The 27881-nt window shown below is 34.9% G+C and overlaps 1 protein-coding gene across 9 annotated transcripts in view; it reads right to left on the reverse strand.

The window, feature by feature from the left end:
• FAM135A (family with sequence similarity 135 member A) overlaps positions 1 to 27881 on the reverse strand; it is a 129303-nt gene that overhangs the window by 20942 nt on the left and 80480 nt on the right. For 7 of the 9 annotated variants that reach the window (XM_032409529.1, XM_032409531.1, XM_032409527.1 and 4 more), the window contains 6 exons: positions 10110 to 10183; positions 8590 to 8744; positions 6012 to 8373; positions 4359 to 4519; positions 1589 to 1680; positions 1008 to 1105 (listed from right to left, as the gene is read on the reverse strand). In XM_032409529.1, the coding sequence (XP_032265420.1) occupies positions 1008 to 1105; positions 1589 to 1680; positions 4359 to 4519; positions 6012 to 8373; positions 8590 to 8744; positions 10110 to 10183 (2942 nt within the window). The remainder of the gene's footprint in view (positions 1 to 1007; positions 1106 to 1588; positions 1681 to 4358; positions 4520 to 6011; positions 8374 to 8589; positions 8745 to 10109; positions 10184 to 27881) is intronic. The other 2 variants (XM_032409534.1, XM_032409533.1) reach the window with 1 other exon arrangement.

Here is a 27881-nt window from a genome sequence, read left to right on the forward strand (position 1 = left end):
ATATTATTTTCTCGTCATAAAATAATAAATGAATAAAAGGAATATAAGATCATTGTAGAAAATTTAGTAAATAAAAAGTATTTTAAAATCTATAAATGAAGAGAATAATTAAAATAAGTCTCTCCTCCCTCCTGATATATTTACATTTCCTCCCATATTAACAGAAATGCTTTTTAAAAATAACTTCAAATAAAAACCTGTTTATCTCTCTTTTTAGTCCTTAATCTCCATACTTCAAATGGGAAACAAACTCTCAAAAGCCTATATTTATACAGAGCCAGTTTCTTCCTCTAACCTAGCTGGGATATGAAGGTAATCACTATTCTACTTTTTGAGGCAGAAAAGATTAGTTTTGACTTTTTCTTTAAGTCCTACTGTATTAGAGGAAACAAATATTCTTCCTTTCTCCCATGTCTATCCATAGTACCTGCTTAAATTATGAGACTTCTATTGCTTTGATCATCTTGCTTGTGGAAAACCGACTCATGAAGTAGAGTTAGGAAACCTTGAAAGTATTTTTGTTGTTTCATTTGTTTGTATATATCCATTGCCCTAAAATCTTTTTGGTAACAGCTTTATTGAGATAGAATTCACATACCATAACATTCATCCATTTAAAATGTATAATTTAATGGTTTTTAGTGTATTCACAGAGTTGTACAACTACCACAAGAGATTTTAGAACATTTTCACTTCAAAAACCCCCGAATCCTTTAGCTATCACTGCCCCCATCTGCCATCTCCCCCAGCCCTAAGCAATCATTAATCTAATTCCGTCTCTAGAGATTTGCCAATTTTGGATAATTCATATAAATGGAATCATATAATATGTGGTCTTTTCCTAAAATTTAAAAATTTTTTCTTTTCTCTTTAAATTAGGTAACTGAATTGTGGTCTCCTATATTTCATAATAGGGCAACAAAACTACAAATTCTGTTTAATTTTTCTCTAATTCATAGAGACATAAAAGTATGTTATATAATATTATAGAGTATTATAAAAGTTACCTTATTTTTGAGACTGTTAGACTATATATCTGAATATATTGTATGATCTCATCCAGAAGGCGATCAGTCATACTATCAAAATCAGCAAAAGTATCATTCTAAACAAAGGAAAACAGATATATTATAAATATGAATAATCACAGGAAAAACTGAATATAAACATTTTTAATTTAGGTATTGAAAATATGGTTTAAGATCAGTGGTTTTTAGAGAAGCTGGTGAATAATATTCATTATATTAAAATGAGCAAAAAAGTGAATTTCCAGGAAAAGAAAAAATTCAATGTTCTTAATAATACTTGCTTCATTTAGTTGTTTTGCCCAATACCTACATTTAACATAAGGTTATTTATAATGGTTTAATTAATGAAATTTTTGCATAGAAATTTTGTGCATGTGAAGAGTTCATAAGTCAAATTATAAATCATTTCAATTTCCTTGGGATATGCATTAATTTGAAACTTCATACAAATCAGAAAAATTATTTCTACTACTACAGGCATTTTGTAATAAACAAATATTTAGGTAGAAACTAGTATAAAAATATTTGCTTCCATTGAAACCACTGCCATAATATTGTACCTGATTTCTCTCAGACATAAGAAAATCAATTCTTCCCCCAGGCAGTCCAAGTTCAATATAAGTTTTTACTAATCGGAGATCTGCACTGTTACCTAGAATATGAAGAAAATTAAAAATTATGTCTAAAGGACAAGACAAAGTAAAATGTACAAAGTACATCATCATATATTTGAAGAGAAGTATATGATTTCTGCCAGTTTTGAACAGACAATGCAACCTGAAATAGAGTTCTCAATTTCCATGTCAAGGCTGATTTCAATTAGCCATACAGTATCTTTCAACAATTTGTTCATTAGGAATTTTGGTCACATTGATGCTTTTGCTTTCCCACCTGATGGTGTATTCATTGACTGTTAGCTCTGCAGACTGCTGACTGTGGTCGCTGTGAATGACTGATGGAAGTACTCCTTCCATCACTACTATATAGTGATTATTTAACAAACCTTGAATGCATTTTTTTTTTTTAAGATTTATTTATTTGAGAGAGAGAGTGTGGGGGAGAGGGACAGAGGGAGAGGGAGTCCCAAGCGGACTCTGTGCTGAGTGTGGAGCCTGATGCAGAGCTCCATCTCATGAACCTGAGATCACGGACCTGAGCCAAAATCAACAGTCAGACACTTAACCAATTGCACCACCCCTTGAATGCATTTTAGATTTAGATTTAACCTGTTCACTTTCTTTTGGTGGTCTTGTAATAGTTGAATAGAAAAAAAATTCCATTTAAATAATTTAAGGGAGTTTAATTACTAACTTAAAAGATGTCTATCAATGTTGACTACTTATTAGATATAATACATAATTAAAAAATAATTATTATCTTTAAAAATTAGTTTAGTGGCTTTTTGGTTAATTCCTTTGGTTTAATTAGGAATGTAAACATGTTATAATTGTTGAATTTCTACTTTACCCGTCTAATATTTGTATCTTTTAGGTTTTCATGCACTGATAGAGATAACTGTTTTATTCCTGATTTTACAAGGAACACCACTAGTGTTTCACTACAAAGTATATGTTTTCCACTGGCTGAGAACAATATGCTTAATCACATTAATAATCACATTGATTAAATCACACTAATAAGTGCTATTTAAAGCTTAAAGTTTGGTGCTTAATTGTCAAAACTGGGAATGGACATTGAATTTTATCAATAGTTTCTTATTGATTTGTTGATGTACGTATATTTTAATATTTATATTATATTTATAATAATATTTATATCAATAAATTTCCTTATATACTTATCTTTGTATTCTGGGAATTAAATCCTAGTTGTTATAGTGACTTAATACATTGATTCAATGTGCTAGAGGTTTTTGGGGACAATTAAAAATTTTTTTATTTACTTAGCTGTTTACTTATTTCTGCAATATTGCTAGAGTTTTATTAAGTGTATTTACGTCAGATTGGCCCGCTATTCTTTGGGTGTGGGTGCGATATCTTTTCCAGATTTGGTAACAAGGTTAGGTTAACTTTAAAGAATAAAATGAGCCGCATTCCATAATTTTTCCTATTACTCTGGAACAATTTATATAACATGGGAGTAATGTGTTTCTTAAAAATTTCAAAGAATGTGCCAGAGATTCTACTGGGCCAAGAAGTCTTCTTGGGTGATAATCTTTGAAAATTTTATTACTTGCGGGGGAAGAGGTTAGTATTGGAGATATTTTATTTCTTTTATTTTTTTTTAAGATTTTATTTATTTGAGAGAGAGAGAGATAGCAAGAGAGAGAAAGCGAGAGAGAGAGCATGAGCAGGAGGGAGAAGGAGAAGCAGGTTCCCTGCTGAGCAGGGAGCCCGACGCTGGCTAATCCCAGGGTGCTGGGATCATGACCTGAACTGAAGGGAGATGTTAACCAACTGAGCCACCCAGACGCCCTAAGATATTTTATTTCTTGAGAGTCAAGTTCTTTTATTAAAGAAAAATCTTCAAGAGTGCTTGAAATGGCTCAGCCGGTTAAGCATCTGCCTTCAGCCCAGGTCATGATCCCTGGGTCCTGGGATCGAGCCCTGCGCCAGGCTCCCTGCTCACAGGGAACCTGCTTCTCTCTCTCCTCCCTGCTCATACTCTCTCTTGCTCTCTCTCAAATAAATAAATGAACTCTTTTTAAAAAATAAAGAAAAATCTTCAATTTCATGACAATTTACTAGCTTAGACCTGTGTTTAGTATTTTTATATCCATAAAATCTTTCTTCAATTTGTTCTTACAGAATGATATTATAATACAGTAATAATATGCTAGTCTATAGATATTTGGCATTTTCTAATATAGTTCCTAATCTACAGAAAACAGTCTGTTGAATAACCAAAATAGCTCTCATAAAACTATAGCACTAAAGCCGGGTATTTAGAATTTAAAGTATACCTTAATAAGTGAATCTTCAATTCTTAGTACTGATTTTTCTAGCTCATAAGGTTTAAAGCATTAGACTAAAAGGGCACCAGGTCGACTATCAAAGGAAGACAAAATGATTGCCATGAGGTGACTGCTGAGAAAACCAACAACAGAAGACAGAAAAACCCTAAGTTAAAAGAAATAAAATGCTGGTACATAGATGGATGTCAGTTCCATGGAAAATTTATTTAAAAGGAAATCTAACATTATACTTAGCAAAGTCAAGCATATTTTTGTTTTAGAATGTATTTAAGAGTCAATTAATTTCAGCAATTTAAAATATTTTCAGTTCAAAGATTAAATAAAACTAAATGAAGTCTATTAGGAAAAGAAAAAATATTGAGTTGCCATGGGTTTTATCAATAGACAGGACATACCATCTAAACCATGCACACAGACAATGAGATGTACTCCATCTTCAGAGCTATCCTCTTCTTCCATGCTAAAATAAGGGACTGAGGATGCCAGCAGAGGAACATCACTGTACATGAACCCAGGGAGTTTAAGTTGCTTCAATTCTTCTTTTGCCTGGAGGAAGCTGAAGCAAAGTATTATAAGAGATACTCTTTCCTAAGTTTTATATTCAGTTTTTAGAACCAAAAAGACAACATGCTAATTCAGGGAACTGCAGAAGAGGAAACCTTTGGTTTTAAAATAATGAAAATATGTGAGATCACCTAAATAATTTAGAAATCAGAGACTAATTTTCTTTAGTACATATTCTGATCAAATACAGTGACTACTTCAAATCTGAAATCACTTAAAATATTCCCTTAAACTTGAAATCAACTAAGAGAATATTAGGAGTGAAGTTACACTTCTTAACAATGTTTTATGTTATATAGAAAAGCTGGTAGAAGTACTGGAAGGATGACAATCTGATGCTTATTCTGTAATCAAATCTTAGCCTCTTTGCTTCTTTTTAATCTTACATAAATTTATGGAAGGTAAGGAGCTGTTTTACATAGTGTAACTCTGAGAATGGTAGTTACATTTCTTAGTAGATTAAGTTATTTTTATTTTTCCTCTAGAAATACCAATAAAAAGGAACAGAACCAAGAGGGTGACGTGACTAAATATAATTGGTGGCATACACTCATTTTGAATGAGTAACAAATCTAATCAACTTGGGGGCTGCAAACATCAAAAACTATTAACTATTTTAACACTGTATCATTTGAACTGATAAAAGTAAAACTGAAGGAAGCCGATGAATCCTACTAAACTGAGTAGGATACTCTGGATGAAGATAAAAATTGTTTTTATCAATGACTCAGAAAAGTTTGAGATAGCCTGAAGGTGGTATAACCTTCAGTCTTCCAGCATATTACAGTTCTTTAAAGGGCCATTATCACCTCACTGGTTTCACTAGCTTTACGCACTATGAGATCTTAGCTAAAATATAGAAATCAGAATAATGTAGGAACTTGGAAAATCCATTGTAGACATGCCCAGATCTTTCACTCCAGGGATTATAATTCCAACTGGAATAAGGTAGTAGAATATTTTGAGAACCAGTGCCACGCTAGTAAACCTTTATCATCCTCAAAATTTTTCTGAATATTTAACTGGTCCATGAAATCTCAAGTCTGTAAACCACTGATATAGCTGAGATAACCTGGGTCTGGTAGGTTTAGGAAGTTTCTACTAACTTATTATTCATTATCTAACATTGCTAGATGCACTTGTAGAACTTAACCTGTCTGGGAGTTAATGGTGGAGAAATGAGTTACTGATGAAAAAAAGTTTTAATCCCAGTTATTCCAAACATCTAACACATAACCACCAATGGAAAATTTGTATCAGAAATGTCTAGCTTATAGAACAAGACAAGCAGATGGAGAACTACAGGTCTGTCTGTCAAAGAGTACATTGAATTCATTTCTCCATTTTTAGATAGGTAATCAAAGAAGAGCTTTTTGTAGTACAGAAACCAGAGAACATGAAATATATGTTATCAGACACACACACACATATATTTTTTCTATACATATATTTAATAGCACAAGCTATTATGCTCCATTACTTACGCTTGTATTTGAGGTTTTGGTGAATTTTCATACCAGCAAACTGATGAAGTGAAGTTGTAAGAAGTGCTGCACGGCTGTTTTGTAATGGCATCAAATTTACTTTTAGAAGAATACTTAACACTACAAGGAGACTCTCGTGGTGCAGACGGGAAGGACAAACAACCAGAAGTGCAGACAGCAGGCATATTTATACCATCCTTCAGATATTCATTATTTATTTTTTCAGATTTTATAAGTCCTTCTTCTTCTACTGCATCTCTGTTTGTATAGTGAGCATTTACTTTTCCATCCAAAGCCGAATAATCTGTTTCTTCGTAATACCCATTTTGAACCATTTGTTGATCCTGCTCTTCTTCCTCATCCTCTTTACCCTGTTCCTGATGAAGATTACTAATTTCTTTTTCAGAAGTTTTCTTCTGAGGGCTAACTGAGTTGCTACAGCTAATAGCACATGTGTCAGAAATATCCGTACTGCTGTGAGAGCCAAAATAATTTTCCACAAGCCCTTGTTTTACCATATCAGGACTGGCTGAAAAAGGATCATTTGTACCCAGATGAGTTTCATTTTTAACTGTTTGGGCTTCTGAATTTATTTCTTTGAGATTTAAGGTATCACCATTTTTTCTTTTCACAGTTTCATCTTCTCTAACTTCTGTATTAGTAGAAACAGAACCTGAAACAACACAAGGGGCACCTAAACAAACCAGTGTTGAATTAAATGTAATTGCTGTCCCTGCAGAATTACTAGATTTATCAGGACTCTGGGAGTCTTTACACATAGTGTCCAAGTTAGGTTTGGAGCTGCAACTACTTTTCACATCACAGGAAGTATCTTCATCTGAAAAAACAAATTGCAAAGGGTCTTTAGTGCTTGAATTTAAGGAATGTATTGCTATAGTTTCATTGTCCAAATGCCCTGAAAATACGACACTCTGCTGCTGCAAAATAATACTTGACTTTTTACTATTGTCGCATTTTGGCAAGTCAATTGTTCCTAGATTTAATACAGTTTTGCTATCACTTAGGTGGCATTCAGGTACAACAGATTTCTTAGAATTTTCATCAGGTGACAGTTCATCATCAGAAGGTAGAGAGTTTATGGATGTCAGAGATGACTGTATTTCACTTAAAGCACTTGTACTCTCAGTACAATGACTTCCTAATGAAAATTTTACATTATAATCAGGTTTCATCAAAAGCTGAGGAAATAATCTTTCGTTATTGTAAGGACCTTGCCCTTGCACAGTTTCAAATACTACATCAGGGTTTGGATGTGTTGCAAAAGAACTTGGTTCACTTTCAACACCTGAATCTGAAAATCTAGATGAGGCATACGTGGCATTAATATCTGGTAACTTAATTGTATCTCCACTTACTACAACATGATATTCTTTTGTAGAAGAAACAGGTTGATTACTTCTTAACTTAGCTAATGATTCTCCAACAGAATGGCACTTTGCGTCCTGCAAAGCTTCCTTTTCAAGTGTTATTTCTATAGATTTAGATTTACCATTAGATTCTAAGGACTCAAAGTTGGGTAGCTGTAAATTATCCACAAATAGTTCATCTGGTCGAAGCTCTGTCCAAGGTCCTATTTTAACAGTTATTTTCTCTCCACTAAAAGGATCCTTATTACAGGGCTTTACTTCAATTGTTCTAGCTCCTGAAGATGGGGTTGTTTGATGATCAGGGCAATCGTCTGATGAACTTCTGGATGCCACATTGTGTTCCACTTGTGTAATTTCACTATCATCCTGGGAGATATCAAGTTTACCTGAAATGGACAAATTTGCACAAAGATTTAGGCTGCCAGAGTTCAAAGGATCAAACAGGTCTGGTTGCATATTTTCAATATCTGGAGACTTTTGTTCAGTTCTCTCTGTATTAGTTGGCAAAAAGCTAGCTTCCTTTTGGCTTGTCTGTCTGATGTAGGTCTTTAGGTCAAAATTATATCCACATATTGTGGGATCCAGACCTTCCTTCTGACTATGTGAAGGATTGCCTTCAAAGCATTTAAAGAGATCATTTGATGCTGTACTTTTCAAACATTTGTAGCCTACCAAAACCACAGAATCCTTAGAGTTCTGTTTTATTATTTTTTTTGTGTTTTCAGGTTTCATTGTTTTCATGAGCTTAGTAACCTTAACCTTGGATTTATTTGATTCTTCATTCTTTCCTTTTAGAGATTTTGTTAGCTGCTTTTCACCTTCTGTATACCAAAAATTGGAGGCACCAGCAGGTCTGACTTTCAACTCTGGGCTAGAAAGTCCCGCTATAGAGCTTTCTTCAGTCTCATATTTATCCATTCTACTGGACTCTGATCTCTGAAGATTCTGAATTCCCATCCAGGGTGCATCTAAGTCTTTTATCCAAAGAAAAAAAGATTCAGGTTTAAAACAAGGTGTGAGAACTCAAATGATTAAGACTACATTTACTGACTACAACCTTCTAATATCCTCAAAGATAAATAAAACTGGAGGGGAAAAAATGGCCCCACATTAGGGAATGGTTTTATATATATTAGGAAGAATATACTGCAAATGACACACACAACTTACGTATTTTAGATTATACTTACCTTCGATAACTGAATCTAAATACCTATCTTCAAAGATTATAGGTAATGAATTGAGATCTCCATCTAATTCACTACATTCAATAGGTAGAGGTGGGAGAGAACTGCAGAAGGAAGTATTTTTGATAGCGGTGCACATCTGTAGATGACTCTGAGCACTGAAAAATATTTCTTTATGTCAGACTGTAATTTAAAAAAATTATACTCAATTCCACTTTATAGACTCTACCTCGTCCTCTTCCCCTCACCATTCCTATCCTCCCGCATTCCTAAAGATATAACCTCCTTATGAAAGAGTTCTTTGGTCAGAGATAAAAACTGGTACAATGAAAATTATGGTTCGTTGACAGTAAATGATTGGCTTACAAAATTACAGTTTGTTGATAAACTTATTTCTGTTATATTCTTGTATATTTTTTAATGTTATTTCAAAATGAGTTATCTATGCTTAATGTCTGAATTTACTGATTTGCTGGGAATAGCATACAGAAGAAATGTCAAAAGCTCCAACTGCCTAGTAATCACTGATGATACTATTGGAAAAAAATATATTCCATTGCTACTGCTGTACTTAACATATATTGGTGAATACAATTAACAGCTATTTAAAACAAGGTACATAACTTTCTAATACATAATACTTTTTAAAAAACCTTTTCTTATGGAAAATTTCAAACAAATTAAATAGAATAGTATAATAAACCCCATCACTCAGCTTCAACAATTAACATTTTGCTTTTCTTGTTTTATCTATACCTGTACTCACTACCCATGCCCCACATTTTATTATTATTTCTAGTTTTTTTGAGGTAAAATTCACATGCTTTGAAATATATAAATTTTAGCTGTATGATTTTGACAAATGGATACATGATACAGAATATTTCCATCTACTAAGAGTTCTCGCACATCTTTCTAGTCAAAGTCCCAGCCCGAGTCAAAAAGACAATCACTGTTCTGACTTTTTTTCACCTTAGTTTTGCCTGTTCCAGAACTTCATATAAATAGAATCATATATTTACTCTTTATGTTTGACTTCTTTTGCTCAGCATAATATTCTCAAAATATTCTTTAAAGCCAAAGAAAACCAGATTTAAACATACTCAGTAGGAAAAATGGAAGGCATCTATTCTGGGTATTTTACTGTAAATCATTAACATAACAAAAGGCAGTGACAGATCACTGGTGAAAATCTGTAATATATAATGATGACCATAAGAGATTCTGACCTGTGAAAATAAAGATACAAGGCTGGAGCCAGAGATGTATGGGACTACCACGGTTCTAGTAGGTCTGATATGGGGGTGGGGAGAATAGGGCAATACGCTTCTTTATGTAAGGTATGGGTCTTCCATGAAGTAATTCATAAAATTAAACCCAATTTGTTTAAACAGGGAATTTCTGAACTTTAAATTCTAATTTCCTCTGTTGTAAATATCATATATTCTATTTGATAAATTCTGAGATAGATATCTTACATAAAAGGAGGTAAAATCATTTTAACTTTGATCTACTCTACTCACTGAAGTTCCTGGTATGCAATGGCAGCTTCTCTTGGATGTTCAAAGCAAAAGAATGCTTCAGAAAATCTGCGTACCTGAAAAAATCCAAAAGGGAATATGAATAACATGGCACAATTAAAAGGTCAATCAATGGTAGGAGAAGAAACCTCTCTCCATTAGGCCTTCCATAACCACCCCTATATAAGAATTAATCTCCCTCCTCAATGTGCCAAAGTACTGTATTTTAGTATTGCATGAAATAAAAGAAACAATAAAATGTAAAGTGAGAGGGCGCCTGGGTGGCTCAGTTGGTTAAGCAACTGCCTTTGGCTCAGGTCATGATTCTGGAGTCCTGGGATCAAGTCCCACATCGGGCTCCCCACTCAGCGGGGGGTCTGCTTCTCCCTCTGACCCTCCCCCCTCTCATGCTCTCTCTCTCCCATTCTCTCTCTCAGATAAATAAATAAAATCTTTAAAAATAAAATAAAATAAAATAAAATGTAAAGTGAGAAATTTAGGTTTACATTATGGATCCATGATTTATCCTCCTTGAAGACAGGGATTCAGTTTGTCTTACTCACCATTAGGTCCCAGTACCAAGAATAGTGCTCAGCACATGGTAAAAAATGGTAAGAATCAGCCAGGACTTACATCATGCTATGTGTCAGGTATGCAAGTATATGCCAACTGAATTGACTGAGCAACCTAATGGCATTGTGACTCTGAGGCATTTCACCTTTGAGCCTCAGATGACTCCTTTTCAAATTACACCTAAAACTTGTTCTACATTTGGGGTTACTTTGAAGAATAAACAGGATAATGTATGTGACAGCAGTCTGTAGTCTGGTAAGTGTATAAAATATAAGCTATTATAATTGCCATTATAACATTCATCATATTTTTCCTTAAAATAATTGTATATGTGAATTATCTTCACTCCTAATGTGTAATGTTCTTCAGAGTATGAGCTATGTTTTGATGATCTTGGTTATCCCCCAAAACATCTATCTGGGTATATTACAGAAGCAAGTGCTTGATAAATACTGGTCAAGTCTAGCTGAATATTTCTTTCATCATATTTGTATTTTGATCCTTCCGTTTCTAATTATTCAAGGAAAGGTTCTGTCAGCTATCGGAGCAATATGAAGCAACAGTAAGGAATGGAGAACATGTTTTGTTTGGAAGGTACAGGGAGGAGAGACAAATTATAATATATCCCAAGATTATAATACATCTAAGATTCTTTTCTAAAAGGGAATATGATTTAGGGTTCTTTGGTGTTAAACATAGAACAAATTGGAGATATATTTTACTTGTCATCAAGATTTGGCCAGTTGAATTTCTGACTTACTAAACTTGCTTCCCTAAGCAGATGAGACTGGGTCTTTAGAGGAACAAGTCAGTGAGGTAAGGGAGAGGAAGATATGAGGCATCCATGAGAAGAATGAAATTTGTGTCTGTACTTTCAAATAGTATCCAATTGCCTCTTCTTCCTCTCCAACACTAAGGGAAAGATGTGGAACAGTATCTGCCGATCTATCTATCATTGAGAGATGTTTTCCCCTGAGGGCTGAAATGTGTGAAGAAAGGAAGCCTGAAGCCTTCTGGATTCCTGCAGTTGTAGCTGGGCCTGCAAAACTGACTTGTTGGTTTTCCTTCTCTCCTTACCTCCTGATTCTCACAATCGTAACTATCGTTTCTTTTTTTATTTTTAAAGATTTTATTTATTTGAGAGAGAGAGCATGTACGGGGGAGGGGGCAGAGGCCAAGGGTGAGGGAGAGGGAGAGAACCTTAAGCAGAATCCCTGGGGCGCAGAGCCCGACATGGGGCTCAATCCCAAGACCCTGCGATCATAACCTGAGCTGAAACCAAGACTTGGACGCTTAACTGACTGAGCCACCCAGGCACCCCATAACTATCATTTCCTGATAGCATCCTATCTACCAGGCTCTATGATAATCACTTTATTTTCATGGTTATTTAAACTATATGAAAACCCTATGAAGTGGATATGTCTTCATTTAATAAGTGAAGAAACAGGGACAAAGAGGTTAATTACTTGGCCAAGATAACATAGCTAGTAAGTGATAAATATGGGATTCAAATAAAGATTTAAGAAATTCCAAATCTTGTGCTTCAAACCACTTATCTCTTCCCTTCTGCATAAAGACTCCCTGTTAACAGAAAGCCTTTCCTTTCCTCTATGTACCCACACAAAATTCTTTATCTAATTTTTCTCCTGCCATAATTTTGTGCTATGGCAATGTGTAATGAGTAAGTCTATTAAACGTATTTTGTGGCCATAACTAAGGTATGACTGCCACCTGATGGCAGCACCACTTAATTTGGAGTAAAATACATACATTGAAAAAACATTAAATTTACGAATTCAAACTCAGGATGAGTAATATATATATTACTACTTTGGTATATATGCTTGTAAAACAAATTTTGTATATGTACTCTAATTTTTAAAAATTCACTTATTTGGCAATATCAACTATTCAAAATTTAGCAAACAGCTAGAAGGTTAAAAAAAGCCTCTTGAACATTCAAAATGAGTATTTATCAATGCTTTACAGAGTTAAATGTTACTTTATCTGTGTTCACCCTAACATGTTGCTTAAATTGCTAAATATTTATTATAGTATAAACTTATTATACTATAAAATATATTACAAATAGTATTTGTATAATAATATGACTAGTATATAATAAAATCATAATAGTACTTACTATAGTAATTATAATACATAACATTTATTATTAACATAGTTATTATAATACATTCAAAATATATTTACTATAATAATTTTATACATGCCTATCCAGGTTATATTCAAATCCTCAGTACAGGATCTAAATATCAGATATATCACATTATCTATGTTGCCCTGAAGAAAACAGTCACCTCACAAATGTTTATTGAACAAATATTCTCTAAGTTCTTAGATTGTACTTTTGGAAGGATACTTTAAAGCCCCCTTTATACACAAAGCTGATCTATGGTTACTATTAGATACACCTCTAACTGGTATTAGTTATTTACTTTTCAATCCACAGCATATTAAAAGAGCAAATGAGACAAAGGAAAAGGAGAATTACAGAATATACATGATATATATAAGTATACATAAGTATACTAGGCAGAATTACAGAATATACATGATATATATAAGTATACATAAGTATACTAGGCAATCAGTAGAGAACTTGTTACTGAAACAAAAAGGCCCTCCCTTAAAAACTTACATAAACCTAGAACATTCCCATAAAAAACAGACAAAATAAAAATTATATAACTTAGAATCCTTTAATGGAAGATCTAATATCTAAAAATTTTATAAAAGATTTATTTCAGAGAGAGCAAGCTGGGCTGAGGAACAGAGGGAGAGAGAATCTGAAGCAGACTCTGTGCTAAGTGCGGAGCCTGATGCGGGGCTTGATCTCAAGATCCAGGAGATCACAACCTGAGCCGAAATCAACAGTCGGGCACTTAACCAATTGTGCCAGCCAGGCGCCCCTCTATCGGGGAGCCTGCTTCTCCCTCTGACCCTCTCCCCTGTCATGCTGTTTCTCTCTAACTCTCTCAAATAAATAAATAAAATCTTTTTTTTTTTTTAAAAGACATTTTTAATAGCATGGAACATCAGTGTATTAAACCCTTGAGCATATAAATAAAATGCATAATGATAATTAAATCATTTTGAAAGGACTAAATTAGGTTTGGTATACTCTGTTTCAGAAAGTAGGGGACCATGAAGCACACTAGAAAAGTTTCATTTAAAATGGTAAAAAATAGGGGGCGCCTGGGTGGTTCAGTCGTTAAGCGTCTGCCTTCCGCTCAGGTCATGATCTCAGGGTCCTGGGATCGAGTCCCACATCAGGCTCCCTGCTCGGTGGGGAGCCTGCTTCTCCCTCTCCCACTCCCCCTGCTTGTGTTCCCTGTCTCGCTGTCTCTCTCTCTGTCAAATAAAATCTTTAAAAAAAAAAATGGTAAAAAATAATTTAAGGGAAGAGTTAATCCTTTAGGAGCACATATCAGATAATAATTGCACTTTGGGATAAACATATTTCCTGAAAATACTGGATATGTTCTATATATATGAACACATAAAAGCTAAACACATTGTGTTTATGTTAATAATTACAGTAACACTGGAAGTCTACCCGAACCTTGCAAAACAGGAAATAAAAAGTATCAAATTAAATACGATAAATAAATGTTTTCAGAAAGTAGTTCTACTTTATTAAGAAAAATAGAGCTTAATATATTAAGGTTCATATATACACACTATGCATATATATTTTACTGAAGGAATACCAGATCAAGAAGTTTTAGAGATGAGTACCTCTTTGTAAAAATGCAAACTTCATAATGTTTTGTGTAAATAACTCATTATTGTAAAGAGGTCTTTGAGTGGAAAAGGATGGCTATGCAAGCTATTTCTTCTTTTTTTTATTAACATATAATGTATTATTTGTTTCAGGGGTACAGGTCTGTGTATGCAAACTATTTCTTACTCTTTCCCTCTTCTAGAGCATAAAAAGCATTGATACATTCGAAAATACCATCTTATGATCTTAAAATCTCAATAAAAGCTAAGAACAACTTCCTGACCCTCTAGTTTTTTTACTGGTTGCTGCAAGGTCGTGCTAAACCCTTTAGCAGCTTTTAAGTACAAATATAAAAAAGATGCTGCTTCCACTGGCAGATGCAACCTGACTCCAGTGAAGACAAGCCAGATTTCAATTCTCACTCTTCCTAGCAGAATGCTCTTATTCAGGTAACAGCCTAACCCTGTTAATCACTTGGAGAACTTAAAAAATTACCCATGCCTGGGCCTTGTTCAGCATTGGTAATTTTTAAAGTTCCTCAGATGATTTTAATGTACAACCAAGGTTGAAAACCACTATTTTAACTTCTACCACGACAGAGAAATTGGTAATGGATTTGTCTTCCTGAAACCAACTATAAAGCTGGACAAAATACATGGAACAACTGTTTCAAGAATCAAAGAACATGCATTAGATATGCAAAGAAGCAGGAAAGTATAACTTACAATCATGAGATAAAAGCAGTCTGTAGAAATGGACTCCAAGATAACTCAGATGTTAGAATTAGCAGGCATATACTTTGTTTTTGTAAAAATAATTAATAGACTTAATAATAATAAAGCATTGATGAACCAATATTGACAATTATTAACTAAAATCCATAGCTTACATTAAGATTCACTCTTGGTGGTGGACACTGTATGGTCTTTATTTTATTTTATTTTATTTTATTTTTTTAAGATTTTATTTATTTATTTGACAGAGACTAGCTAGAGCAGGAACACAAGCAGGGGGAGTGGGAGAGGGAGAAGCAGGCTTCCCGCAGAGCAGGGAGCCCGATGTGGGACTCGATCCCAGGACTCTGGGATCATGACCTGAGCCGAAGGCAGACGCTTAACGACTGAGCCACCCAGGCGCCCTGTATGGTCTCTAACAAATGCATAAGGATATGTGTCCACCATTACAAATCATCAAGAATAGTTTCACTTCCCTAAAAATCTCTTATGCTCTACCTATTTGTTCTTCTCTCCATCCCCCTGAACCTCTGGCAACCACTGATCTTTTCACTGTCTCCACAGTTTTCCTTTTCCAGAATGTCATACAGTTGGAATCAGATAGCTGGCAGTCCTTTAGGTTGGTGTCTTTCACTTAGCAATATGCTTTCAAGTTCCTCTTTCTCTTTTTGTGGTTTGATTGTTCATTTCTTTTTACTGCTGAATAATATTCCACTGTATGGATATACAGTATTTTTTTTATCCATTCACCTGATGAAGGACATGTTGGTTCTTTCCAAATTTTGGCAATTATGGAAAAAGCTGCTATAAATACTGTGTGCAGGTTTTTGTGCAGACATGTTTTCAACTCATCTGAGTAAATACTAATGAGCATTATAGTTGGATTATACTGTAAGAGTATGTTAGATTTGTATGAAACTGCCAAATTGTCTTTTGAACTGGCTGTACCATTTTGCATTCCTACCAGCAACAAATGAGAGCTCTAATTCTCCCCTAATATTTGGTGTTGTCAGTGTTTCACATTTCATCCATTCTTATAGATATGCAGAGGTATCTCACTGTTGTTCTAATTTGAAACTCTCTAATAATGAATGGTAAGTAGCATATTTCTCTTCCCCCATGTGGAAGGCTATAGAGGGCTAGAGTTGGATTCCCAGGTCAGTTAGGCTCTGGAAAGATAGTTTCTATTGAGACAAGTCTTTCTAAGAAGGACAGAATGCTCTGGATGTATTTTAAAACAGCTACCTCTCTCACCCCCTTACCCTCCTGCATGAGAGAGGGGATTTTCTCTGATCTTCACCATGAGAACCTGATTGGGTTCCCAGAGGTAAAACTCATGAAAAGTGTGGAGTTCCCCTAGGACTAAGCCCCCTTGAAATTTTTACTTCAAGCTTGTTTATACTGAGCCACCAGAAATTCATCAAATACAATTTAAGTTTTTCTACCCCAGTACTGACTCCAGTGGTGATTTCTGCTTGGGGGTTGGTCTCTGCTTTGGTCAGATGTGATTCTCTGTAACTGGCTATCTGACTGTCTAATTTTGGGGGCAGGAGTTTGCCCTGTGACTTCAATTCTCTAAAAGATCTAAGAAGATGTGTTGATACTCAGTTTGTTCAGGTTTTTTCTTGTTGTTAGGATGGAAGTGTTTATGTCCAAACCTCTTACATGCCAAATTATAAACAAGAAGGCCAAGCAAGTACTTTTAAGCAATGATTATAATTGCCCAATGAGTGAAAGAAGCTGGTTGTAATGAATGAAGAGGCGAGGAACTTCAGCAGAAAAATGGAATTGCTAAAAAAAAAAATTTTAGAAGTAAAAAATATATCTGAAATGAACAATTTACTACATGAGATTAAGAGCTGATTAGACCCTATAGAAAAGAGTGAATTCAAAACTAGAATCATGAAAATTATTCAATCTGAAAAGCACAGATTAAAAAAATGCTAAAAACAAAGGAATATCAAATCATAAAGTACAAGTGAAATTAGAGTACCAGAGGGAGAGGAGAGGGGAAAATTGGGGCAGGAAAAAAATATCTGAAGATATGATACCTAAAATTTTTGTAAAAATTGGAAAGAAAACAATCAACCTGCAGATCCAAGAATCTCAACAAATCCCAAGCAAGATAAATACAAAGAAAACTACAACAAAGCATATCAGAGTCAAACTGCTGAAAACCAAGGGTAAAGAGAAAATCATTATAATAACTGGAGAGGAAAAATAATATAAACAACTGACTTCTCATCAGACACTATTTAGGCCAGAAGATAATGGTATTTTTTAAGTACTGAAACAGAGGGGAAACAATACTACAGAATATTGGCTGAACAACCCATCAATAAACTTGACCTAATTTAATTTAGATCTATGGAATACTACATCTAATAACTTTAGCAAGGCCATAGAGTATACAGTTAATATGCAAAAATCAATTGTACTTCTATATCCTAGCAAGAATTGTTTGGAAAATGAAATAAAAAGACCATTTATGACAGCTTCAGATAATATAAAAAACTTATGAATAAATTTAAGACACTGAAAACTACAAAACACTTCCAAGAGACATAACAGAAGACCTAAATGGGGAACTATAATGTGTCCACAACATATGATGAAAGAGAAAAATCTCTCTACATTGACCTATAGATTATGCAATGTAAACTAAAATCCAAGCAAGACTTTTTAAAATAAAAACTTACCAGCTGATTTTAAATTTACACAGAAATACAAGGGATCTGGAAGAGATAAAACAATCTCAAAAAAGAAGAAAAAAATTGGAGAATGTACAACTAATTACCTGACTGCAAGACTTACTACAATAACACAATCAAGTTAGGGGGGTATTAATATAAAGATATGTAAGAAATCAATGAAACAGAAAAAAAGGCCAGGAAATGGATTCAATTTATTAGTTAACTGAACCTCAACAAAGATGCTAAGGCAATTCAATAGAAGAAAGCCTTTTCAAAAAAGGTGCTGGAATTGTAAATGGAACTGTTTTCTTAACTCTCTTTCTGCTACTTTGCTATTAGTGTATGGAGATGCAATAGATTTCTGTATATTAATTTTGTCTCCTGCAACGTTGCCGAATTCATTTATTACTTCTCATGGTTTTTTAGTAGAGTCTTTAGAGTTTTCTTTATATATTATCATCTCATTGGCAAAAAGTGATGGATTTACTTCTTCATTACCAATTTCAATGACTTTTATTTTTCTTGTCTGATAGTTGTGGCTAGGACCTTCCTGTACTATGTTAGGTAAAAGTGGTGAGAGTTGACATCCTTGTCTTTTTCCTGAGAGGAAAAGCTTTCAGTTTTTCACAACTGAGTATGATGTTAGCTGTGGGTTTTTTCATATATGGCCTTTATTAGGTTAAGGTATGTTCTCTTTAAACCCACTTTGTTGAGAGTTTTTATCATGAATGGGTGTTATATTTTGTCAAACATTTTTTCTGCATCTTTTAAGATTATACGGTTTTTATCCTCTGTCTTGTTAATGTGATGTATCACACTGACTGATTTATGAATATTGAACCATCCTTGCATCTCTGGAATAAATCCCAGGGACAGCAGTGAGTGGTACTGTTAAATTTGGTTTGCTAATATTATGTTGGGGATTTTTGCTTCCATGTTCTTCAGGAATATAGGCCTGTAGTTTCTTTTGTAGTGTCTAAAATCAGGGTAATGCTGGCCTCACAGAATGAGTTTGGAAGCTCTTCTATTTTCTGGAATAGTCTGAGAATGGGCATTAATTCTGCTTAGATGCTTGGTAGAACTCACTTGTGAAGGTCTGGTCCTAGACTTTGGTTTGTTGGGAATTTTTTGATTACTGATTCAATTTCATTGCTAGCAGTAGATCTGTTCAAATTTTCTATTTCTTCCTGATTCAGATTTGGAAGACTGTAAGTTTCTAAGAACTTACCCATTTCTTCTAGGTTGTCCAACTTGTTGGTATATGATTTTTCATAGTTCATTACAATCCTTTGTATTTCTGTGGTATCAGTTGTTATTTCTCCTCTTTTACTGCCGATTTTATTTCCTTGAGTCTTCTCTCTTTTTTTCTTTATGAGTCTGGCTAAAGGTTTATCAATTTTGTTTATTTTTTCAAAGAACCAGCTCTTGATTTCATTGATCTTTTCAATTGCTTTTTAGTCCCAACTTCATTTATTTTCATTCTAATTATTATTTCTCTCCCTCTACTATTTTTGGACTTCCTTTACTAGTTCCTCTAGGTATAAGGTTAGAATGTACAATTGCACCAAGAAGAATAAAATACCTAGGAATAAATTTAACCAAGAGGTGAAAAGACCTATACTCTGAAAACTATAGGACACTGATGAAAGAAACTGAGGATAACACAAATGAAACACTATTCCATGCTTATGGATGGGAAGAACTAATATTATTAAAATGTCCATCCTACAAAAAACAATGTACAGATTCATGCAATCCCTATCAAAATACCAATACTTTTTTTCACAAAATTAAAACAAATAATCCTAAAATTTGTATGGAACCACAACAGATCCCGAATAGCCAAAGCAACCTTGAAAAAGAACAAAGCTGCAGACATCACAATCCCAGATTTCAAGATATACTACAAAGTTATATTAACTGAAGGTATGTGGCACTGGTATAAAAATAGACACATAGATCAACAGAACAGGACAGAGAGCCCAGAAATAAACCCATGCTTATATGGTCAAGAATATACAATGGGGAAAAGACAGTCTCTTAAATGGTGCTGGGAAAACTGGACAGCTACATTCAGAAAGATGAAGCTGGGCCATTTGCTTACAACAGACACAAAGATAACATAAATTAAAGTCCTAAATGTGAGAACTGAAAGCGTGAAACTCCTAAAAGAAAACACAGGCAATAATCTCTTGGACATTGGCCTTAGCAACATATTTATGGATATGTCTCCTTGGCAAGGGAAACAAAAGCAAAATTAAACTTTTGGGACTACATCAAAGTAAAAAATTTTTGCACTGTGAAAGAAACCATCAATAAAACAAAAAGCCAACCTACTAAATGGAAGAAGATATTTGCAAATAATATATCTGATAAGGGGGGAGGGGGGAAGCCTGGGTGGCTCAGTTGGTTAAGTGTTTGTCTTCAGCTCAGGTCATAATCCCAGCGTCCTGGGATCGAGCCTGGCATGGGGCTCCCTGCTCAGTGGGGAGTCTGCTTATTCCTCTTCCTCTGCTCCTCCCCTTCTGCACTCCCGACCCCCTGTTCGTGTTCATGTGTGCTCTCTCTTTCAAATAAAATCTTTAAAAAAAAATCTGAAAAGGGGCTAATATCCAAAATATATAAAGAATTTATACAACTCAACATAAAAAACACAAATAATCCAATTAAAAATGGGCAGAGGACCTGAATAGACATTTTTCCAAAGAAGACATACAGATGGCCAAGAGACATATGAAAAGATATTCCATGTAAATAATCATTACAGAAATGCAAATCAAAACCACAAGCTATCACCTCACACCAGTCAAAACGGCTAGTATCCAAAAACAAGTATTGGTGAGGATGTGGAGACAAAAACCAGACAAAGACCCCATCAAAAAGGAGAATTTCAGACCGATATCCCTGATGAATATGGATTCCAAAATCCTCAACAAAATCCTAGCTAATACGATCCAACAATACATTAAAAGGATCATCCACCACGACCAAGTGGGATTTACCCCCGGGATGCAAGGGTGGTTCAACATTCGCAAATCAATCAATGTGATAGAACACATTAATAAGAGGAGGGAGAAGAACCATATGGTCCTCTCAATTGATGCAGAAAAAGCATTTGACAAAATACAACATCCTTTCCTGATTAAAACTCTTCAGAGTATAGGGATAGAGGAACATTCCTCAAGTTCATAAAATCCATCTATGAAAAACCCACAGCGAATATCATCCTCAATGGGGAAAAGCTGAGAGCCTTTCCCTTAAGATCAGGAACACGTCAAGGATGCCCACTCTCGCCACTATTGTTCAACATAGTACTAGAAGTCCTAGCAACAGCAATCAGACAACAAAAAGAAATAAAAGCTATTCAAATTGGCAAAGAAGAAGTCAAACTCTCTCTTTTTGCAGACGACATGATACATTATGTGGAAAACCCAAAAGACTCCACCCCCAAATTACTAGAACTCATACAGCAATTCAGTAATGTGGCAGGATACAAAATCAATGCACAGGAATCAGTTGCTTTCTTATACACTAATAACGCAACTGTAGAAAGAGAAATTAGAGAAACGATTCCATTTACAATAGCACCAAAAACCATAAGATACCTCGGAATAAACCTAACCAAAGAGGTAAAGGATCTATACTCTAGGAACTACAGAACACTCATGAAAGAAATTGAAGAAGACACAAAAAGATGGAAAAATATTCCATGCTCATGGATTGGAAGAATAAACATTGTTAAAATGTCTATGCTACCCAGAGCAATCTATACCTTCAATGCCATCCCGATCAAAATTCCAATGACATTTTTCAAAGTGCTGGAACAAACAATCCTAAAATTTGTATGGAATCAGAAAAGACCCCAAATTGCCAAGGAAATGTTGAAAAAGAAAAACAAAGCTGGGGGCATCACGTTGCCCAATTTCAAGCTATATTACAAAGCTGTGATCACCAAGACAGCGTGGTACTGGCACAAAAACAGACATACAGACCAATGGAACAGAATAGAGAGCACAGATATGGACCCTCAACTCTATGGTCAAATAATCCTTGACAAAGCAGGAAAAAACATGCAATGGAAAAAAGACAGTCTCTTCAGTAAAGGGTGCTGGGAAAATTGGACAGCCACATGCAGAAGAATGAAACTCGACCATTCTCTAACACCATTCACAAAGATAAACTCAAAGTGGATGAAAGACCTCAATGTGAGAGGAATCCATCAAAATCCTAGAGGAGAACATAGGCAGTAACCTCTTTGACATCGCCCACAGCAACTTCTTTCAAGATACATCTCCAAAAGCTAGTGAAACAAAAGCAAAAATGAACTTCTGGGACTTCATCAAAATAAAAAGCTTCTGCACAGCAAAGGAAAGAGTCAACCAAACAAAGAGGCAACCCACAGAATGGGAGAAGATATTTGCAAATGACACTACAGATAAAGGGCTGGTATCCAAGATCTATAAAGAACTTCTCAAACTCAACACCCAAAAAACAAGTAATCAAGTCAAAAAGTGGGCAGAAGATATGAAAAGACACTTCTCTGAAGAAGACATACAAATGGCTAACAGACACATGAAAAAATGTTCATCATCATTAGCCATCAGGGAAATTCAAATCAAAACCACACTGAGATACCACCTTACACCAGTTAGAATGGCAAAAATGGACAGGGAAAGAAACAACAAATGTTGGAGAGGTTGTGGAGAAAGGGGAACCCTCTTACACCGTTGGTGGGAATGCAAGTTGGTACAGCCACTTTGGAAAACAGTGTGGAGGTTCCTCAAAAATTTAAAAATAGAGCTACCCTATGACCCAGCAATTGCACTACTGGGTATTTACCCCAAAGATATAGATGTAGTGAAAAGAAGGGCCATATGCACCCCAATGTTCATAGCAGCAATGTCCGCAATAGCCAAACTGTGGAAAGAGCCGAGATGCCCTTCAACAGATGAATGGATAAAGAAGATGTGGTCCATATATACAATGGAATATTTCTCAGCCATCATAAAGGATGAGTACCCAACTTTTACATCAACATGGATGGGACTGGAGGAGATTATGGTAAATGAAATAAGTCAAGCAGAGAAAGTCAATTATCATATGGTTTCACTTATTTGTAGAACATAAGGAATAGCATGGAGGACATTAGAAGAAGGAAGGGAAAAATGGGGGGGGAATTGGAGGGAGAGATGAACCATGAGAGACTATGGACTCTGAGAAACAAACAGGGTTTTAGAGGGGAGCGGGGATTGGTTAGCCCGATGATGGGTATTAAGGAGGACACGTACTGCATGGAGCACTGGGTGTTATACGAAAACAATGGATCTTGGATCACCACATCAAAAACTAATGATGTATTGTATGGTGACTAATATAATAAAATTAAAAAAAAAAAAGCATATGTGCCAATATTGATTAAAGATAATAAAATTTATTCCCTTTCATTTTTTCACCAGTTAAGAGGTTAAACAGAAGAGGGAGAGATTAGATTTTATGCCTGGTTTTTAAAATATTTTACTAATGATACTTCAAGAAGCTTGTATGAGTATTTATAAAATTTAGATCTCTTGAATGTAAAGTTTCTTTGCTAAGCCTCTCTGAGAACTACAAATTATACATATATAGATAGATACATAGATATCAGGCATGAGAATCTACTGTAACATAGGCATATACATTAAGTAAATTTAAATTAAAAAAAAACATGTTTTTCTCCCTTGCCATGTGGATGTTCTCCCATTGCATGTAATAAATTAATGATTCCAAGAAAACTATATTGGTAGCACTCATAAACCTAACTCTTTCAATTAAAAAAAGGGTTAAGTTATACCATTTTAAAATTTTACTTGATTTAAAAATTTTACTATGGAAATAACTGTTGAATATGTTGGTCTTAATTTATATGATCCTTTTATTAAAAAAATAAATTTAAGACTTTTCTTCCTGTTCTCATGTCCTGTGCATCAAAAGACGCTATCAGGAGAGTAAAAAGGCAACCCATGAATAGAAGACAACATTTGGGGCATCTGGGTGGCTTGTTGGTTAAGGGTCTGCCTTCGGCTCAGGTAATGAACCGAGGGTCATGGGATCGAGTCCTGCATCAGGCTCCCTGCTCTGCCCCCTCTCCCCCAGTTGTTCTCTCTCAAATAAATAAATAAATAAATAAATAAATAAAATCTTTAAAAAGGAAGAAAATATTTGAAAATAATATATCTAATAACAGTCTGGTTTCCAGAATATATAAAGAACTCCTACAACCCAATAACAAAAAGAAAATCAGTTAAAATATGGGCAAAGGACTTTGAATACACACTTCTTTGAATACACACTTCTTTGAATACACACTTCTTTGAATACACACTTCTCAAAGAAGTATACAGATGGCCAACAAGCATACAAAAAGATGCTCAACATCATTAGTCATTAGTGAAATGCCAGTCAAAACCATAATGAAACACCACTTTGCAACCCAGTAGGTTGGCCATAATAAAAAATACAAAATGATAGAAAATAAATATTTGTGAGGATGTGGAGACATCGAACACTGCCATTGGGAATGTAAAATGGTTCAAGTGCTATGGAAAACAGTCTGGCGGCTCCTCAAAAAGTTAAACATAGAATTACCATACAACTCAGAAATTCTACTCTTAGGTATACACCCAAAGAAATGAAAACAAGAATTCAAACAAATACTTGTACAGTAATGTTCACGGAAGCACTCTTCACAATAGTCAAAGGGTGGAAAGAACCCAATGTCCCTCAATTTGGGTTGGCATTCAGCTCTAAAAAGGAATGAAGTACTGATACATGCTACAACATGGATGAATGAGATGAAAGAAACCAAACACAAAAAGTCATGTATTGTGTGATTACCTTTATATGAAACATCCAGAATGGGTAACTCAGACTCGTGTTTGCTAGGGAATGGGGGGAGAAAATGGGTAGTGACTGTTCAGTGCATGTGGGGTTTCCTATTGGGGCGATAAAACTGGACTGGAACCAGGCAGAGGTGATGGCTGCACAACATTGTGAAGGTACTAAGTGCTACTAAATTGTACATGTGAATTGGTTAATTCATGTTATATAAATTTTATGTAAAAACAAAGATAAAAAAAAATAGGGGCACCTGGGTGGCTCAGTCAGTTAAGTGTCTGACTCTTGGTTTTAGCTCAGGTCATGATCTCATGGGCTGTGGGATCAAGCCTGCATCAGGCTCCATACTCAGTGGGGAGTCTGCTTAAAGATTCTCTCCCTCTGTCCTTTCCCTGACTCTCTCTCTGTCACAGGTACATGAAAGCACACATGCTCTCTCTCTCTAAAATAAATAAATGAATCAGAAAAAAAAAACACAAAAAACTAATCTAAACCCATCTCTCCAAAAATTCAATGTTAGGTAACAGTTACCTCTAGACATTATATTACATATTACCTATGCTTTTGACTATTCTCTTTTTGTGGTGCTGTCAATAAATGATGCTTTGATTTTCTAGCTATTACAACATCTGTGGTATGTTTAGTGTTCCACAGTAGTTTTTATAATAAATTCCAGGGAATACATGTAAATAGAACTTTCTCTTTAAATCCAACTAGAAAAAAATCCAAAATCATATTTTGCATCACAAGATGATCACTGAAAATTATGTTTGAGATTGTGTTTCTTTTTATTTTTAAAATATGAATAGCATAGCAAACCAGCATCATAATGAATGGTATGCCAATGCTACAAGTCTGGGACTACGATTTTGTTCGAAGTCTTAATTTACTTCATTTTTCTTATTTTACAAATGCATGGGAAACAGATGAAATATGAAAGTATAAGATCTGCATCTCTGCAAGGGTTTGCATCCCCTCTCTACCATGTACAAGCCGTGTGGCTTTGGCCAACTTATTTCATTTTTCTAATTTCTTTTGTAAAATGGGAATCATAAAATATTTACTTCATGGGATTTTGATGAAATTAGTTAACACTTGTAAGGCAATTAGTGCCTGGCAGATAATTGTTACATACAATTTGTTAATAAAAAATACATGAATAAATTATCATCGTCCTTTCCATGAATATTCTACGGAAAAAAAAAAACCCAAACTTGTTGCTATGAACTCAAAAATATAAACAGGCAACCACAAGGTAGAAGAGATGTTACTCAAAGAAAATAGGCTTATGGGAGCAAAGGTGGGCACAACTCTGAAAAAAACAAAGATGTCAAACAGCATAGAAATGTATAAACAATGAGGATGTCCAATGAAGATTTTTTTAAAAAAATTATTTTTTTAACAACTTTTTTAGAGCAGTTTTAGGTTCACACTAAAATTTAAAGGAATGGGGGAGCGCCTGGGTAGCTCAGTCAGTTAAGTGTCCAGACTCCTGATTTCGGTTCAGGTAATGATCTTGGGGTCATGGGATCAGATCGAGCCCTGTTGTCGGGCTCTGTGCTGAGAGTAGTGCCTGCTTGGGATTCTCTTGCTCCCTCTCTCTCTGCCCCTCCCCCGATTAGCTCTCTAAAAAAAAAAAAAAAATTTAGGGCCACCTGGGTGGCTCAGTTGGTTAAGTGTCTGCCTTCTGCTCAGGTCATGATCTCAGGGTCCTGGGATCGAGCCCCACATCAGGCTCCCTGCTCAGTGGGGAGCCTGCTTCTCCCTCTCCCCTGCCCTTGCTCATGCTCTCCCTCACGATCTCTCTCTCTCAAATAAATAAAATCTTAAAAAAAATTAAAAAAATTTAGAGGAATGTATAGAGATCAATGAAAAATTTTAAAACTTCTCTAATTCTGAAGACTGTATAGTTTGAAATATTATTTTATGAAGCCTTATAAAGTAAAATATTTTCATTTTACAGTCCAAGGAAAGGCGCATTAAGTGGAAGAGTTTAAATGAGCAGTACCATAGAATATTAAGTAACCAAACAGCAAAAAAACCACATCAACTTGGATTTCTTTGCTTTAGATTAGGATCACAAATACTAGTGCATAGTGAGTAAAGCCATATGTTTACACATGTTCTCTTTCCCCACAAGATTACTAAGCTCAAAATTAGTTTTCTTTTTTTTTTTTTTAAAGATTTTATTCATTTGAGTGAGAGAGAGAGAGACAGTGCATAAGCCAGGGGAAAGGGAGAAGCAGGCTCCCCGCTGAGCAGGAAGCCTGATGCAGGGCTTGATCCCAGGACCCCCGAGACCATGACCAGAGCTGAAGGCAGATGCTTAACTGACCGAGCCACCCAGGTGCCCCAAAATTAGTTTTCTTCTTGACCAAGGAATTCCATTCCATTTTCTGTACCTCCATAAGACATACTTCATTACCCAAAAATATATAAAACAAGGTTAAATCCTTCTTTGATGCTTTGGTATACTATTTGATAGGGCTGCATGAAACATACTTACATTGAAAAATTATTTGCTGTGTACCTAAAATCCAGATGTAATTAGGCATCCTATATTTTTATTTGCTGTATCTGGCAATTCTACCAAACAGGACACTGAAATACAAATAGTTTTTTACTATAAGTATTTCCCAAATACTGCATAGAACATATTTATACTAAAATATTATTTGGTGTTTACCTATATTAAAATTTAATCAGGTACTCTGTATTTTATATGGCAACCCAAAGTATCTGGCAGGACAGAACTAAAGATTTATTCAAGTTGTCTCTAAAAGAATGCCTGCTATTTTGTCTTATTCCACCAGCTCTAATAAGAGCTTGTTCAGGGCAGAATACAAGTCTGCAATGCTAAGACAAAGCACAAAGCACAAAACCTGGCTCTCCGAGTCTGTAAAGGGCATACATTCATCTTAACATTGGACTTATAATTCTAGGTACAAGCAACCATACACATTAAATATAGCATCTCTGCTGGTACACTGGGAAGCACTGTAATGCAAGAGGCATTTCTGGAAGTACTAGCAATAAAGATCAGTAAAATTATTGAGGGCAGTGAAAATGAGTTCTCTATAAGACACTGGTGAAAGACAATTCTTCAAGGTCTCTTACATTTCTGCAAGTCTTGTGAGCAGAAGCAATGACTGTC

This window comes from Phoca vitulina, unplaced genomic scaffold, assembly GCF_004348235.1.
Source record: "Phoca vitulina isolate PV1807 unplaced genomic scaffold, GSC_HSeal_1.0 scaffold11, whole genome shotgun sequence".
Classification (NCBI taxonomy): domain Eukaryota; kingdom Metazoa; phylum Chordata; class Mammalia; order Carnivora; family Phocidae; genus Phoca; species Phoca vitulina.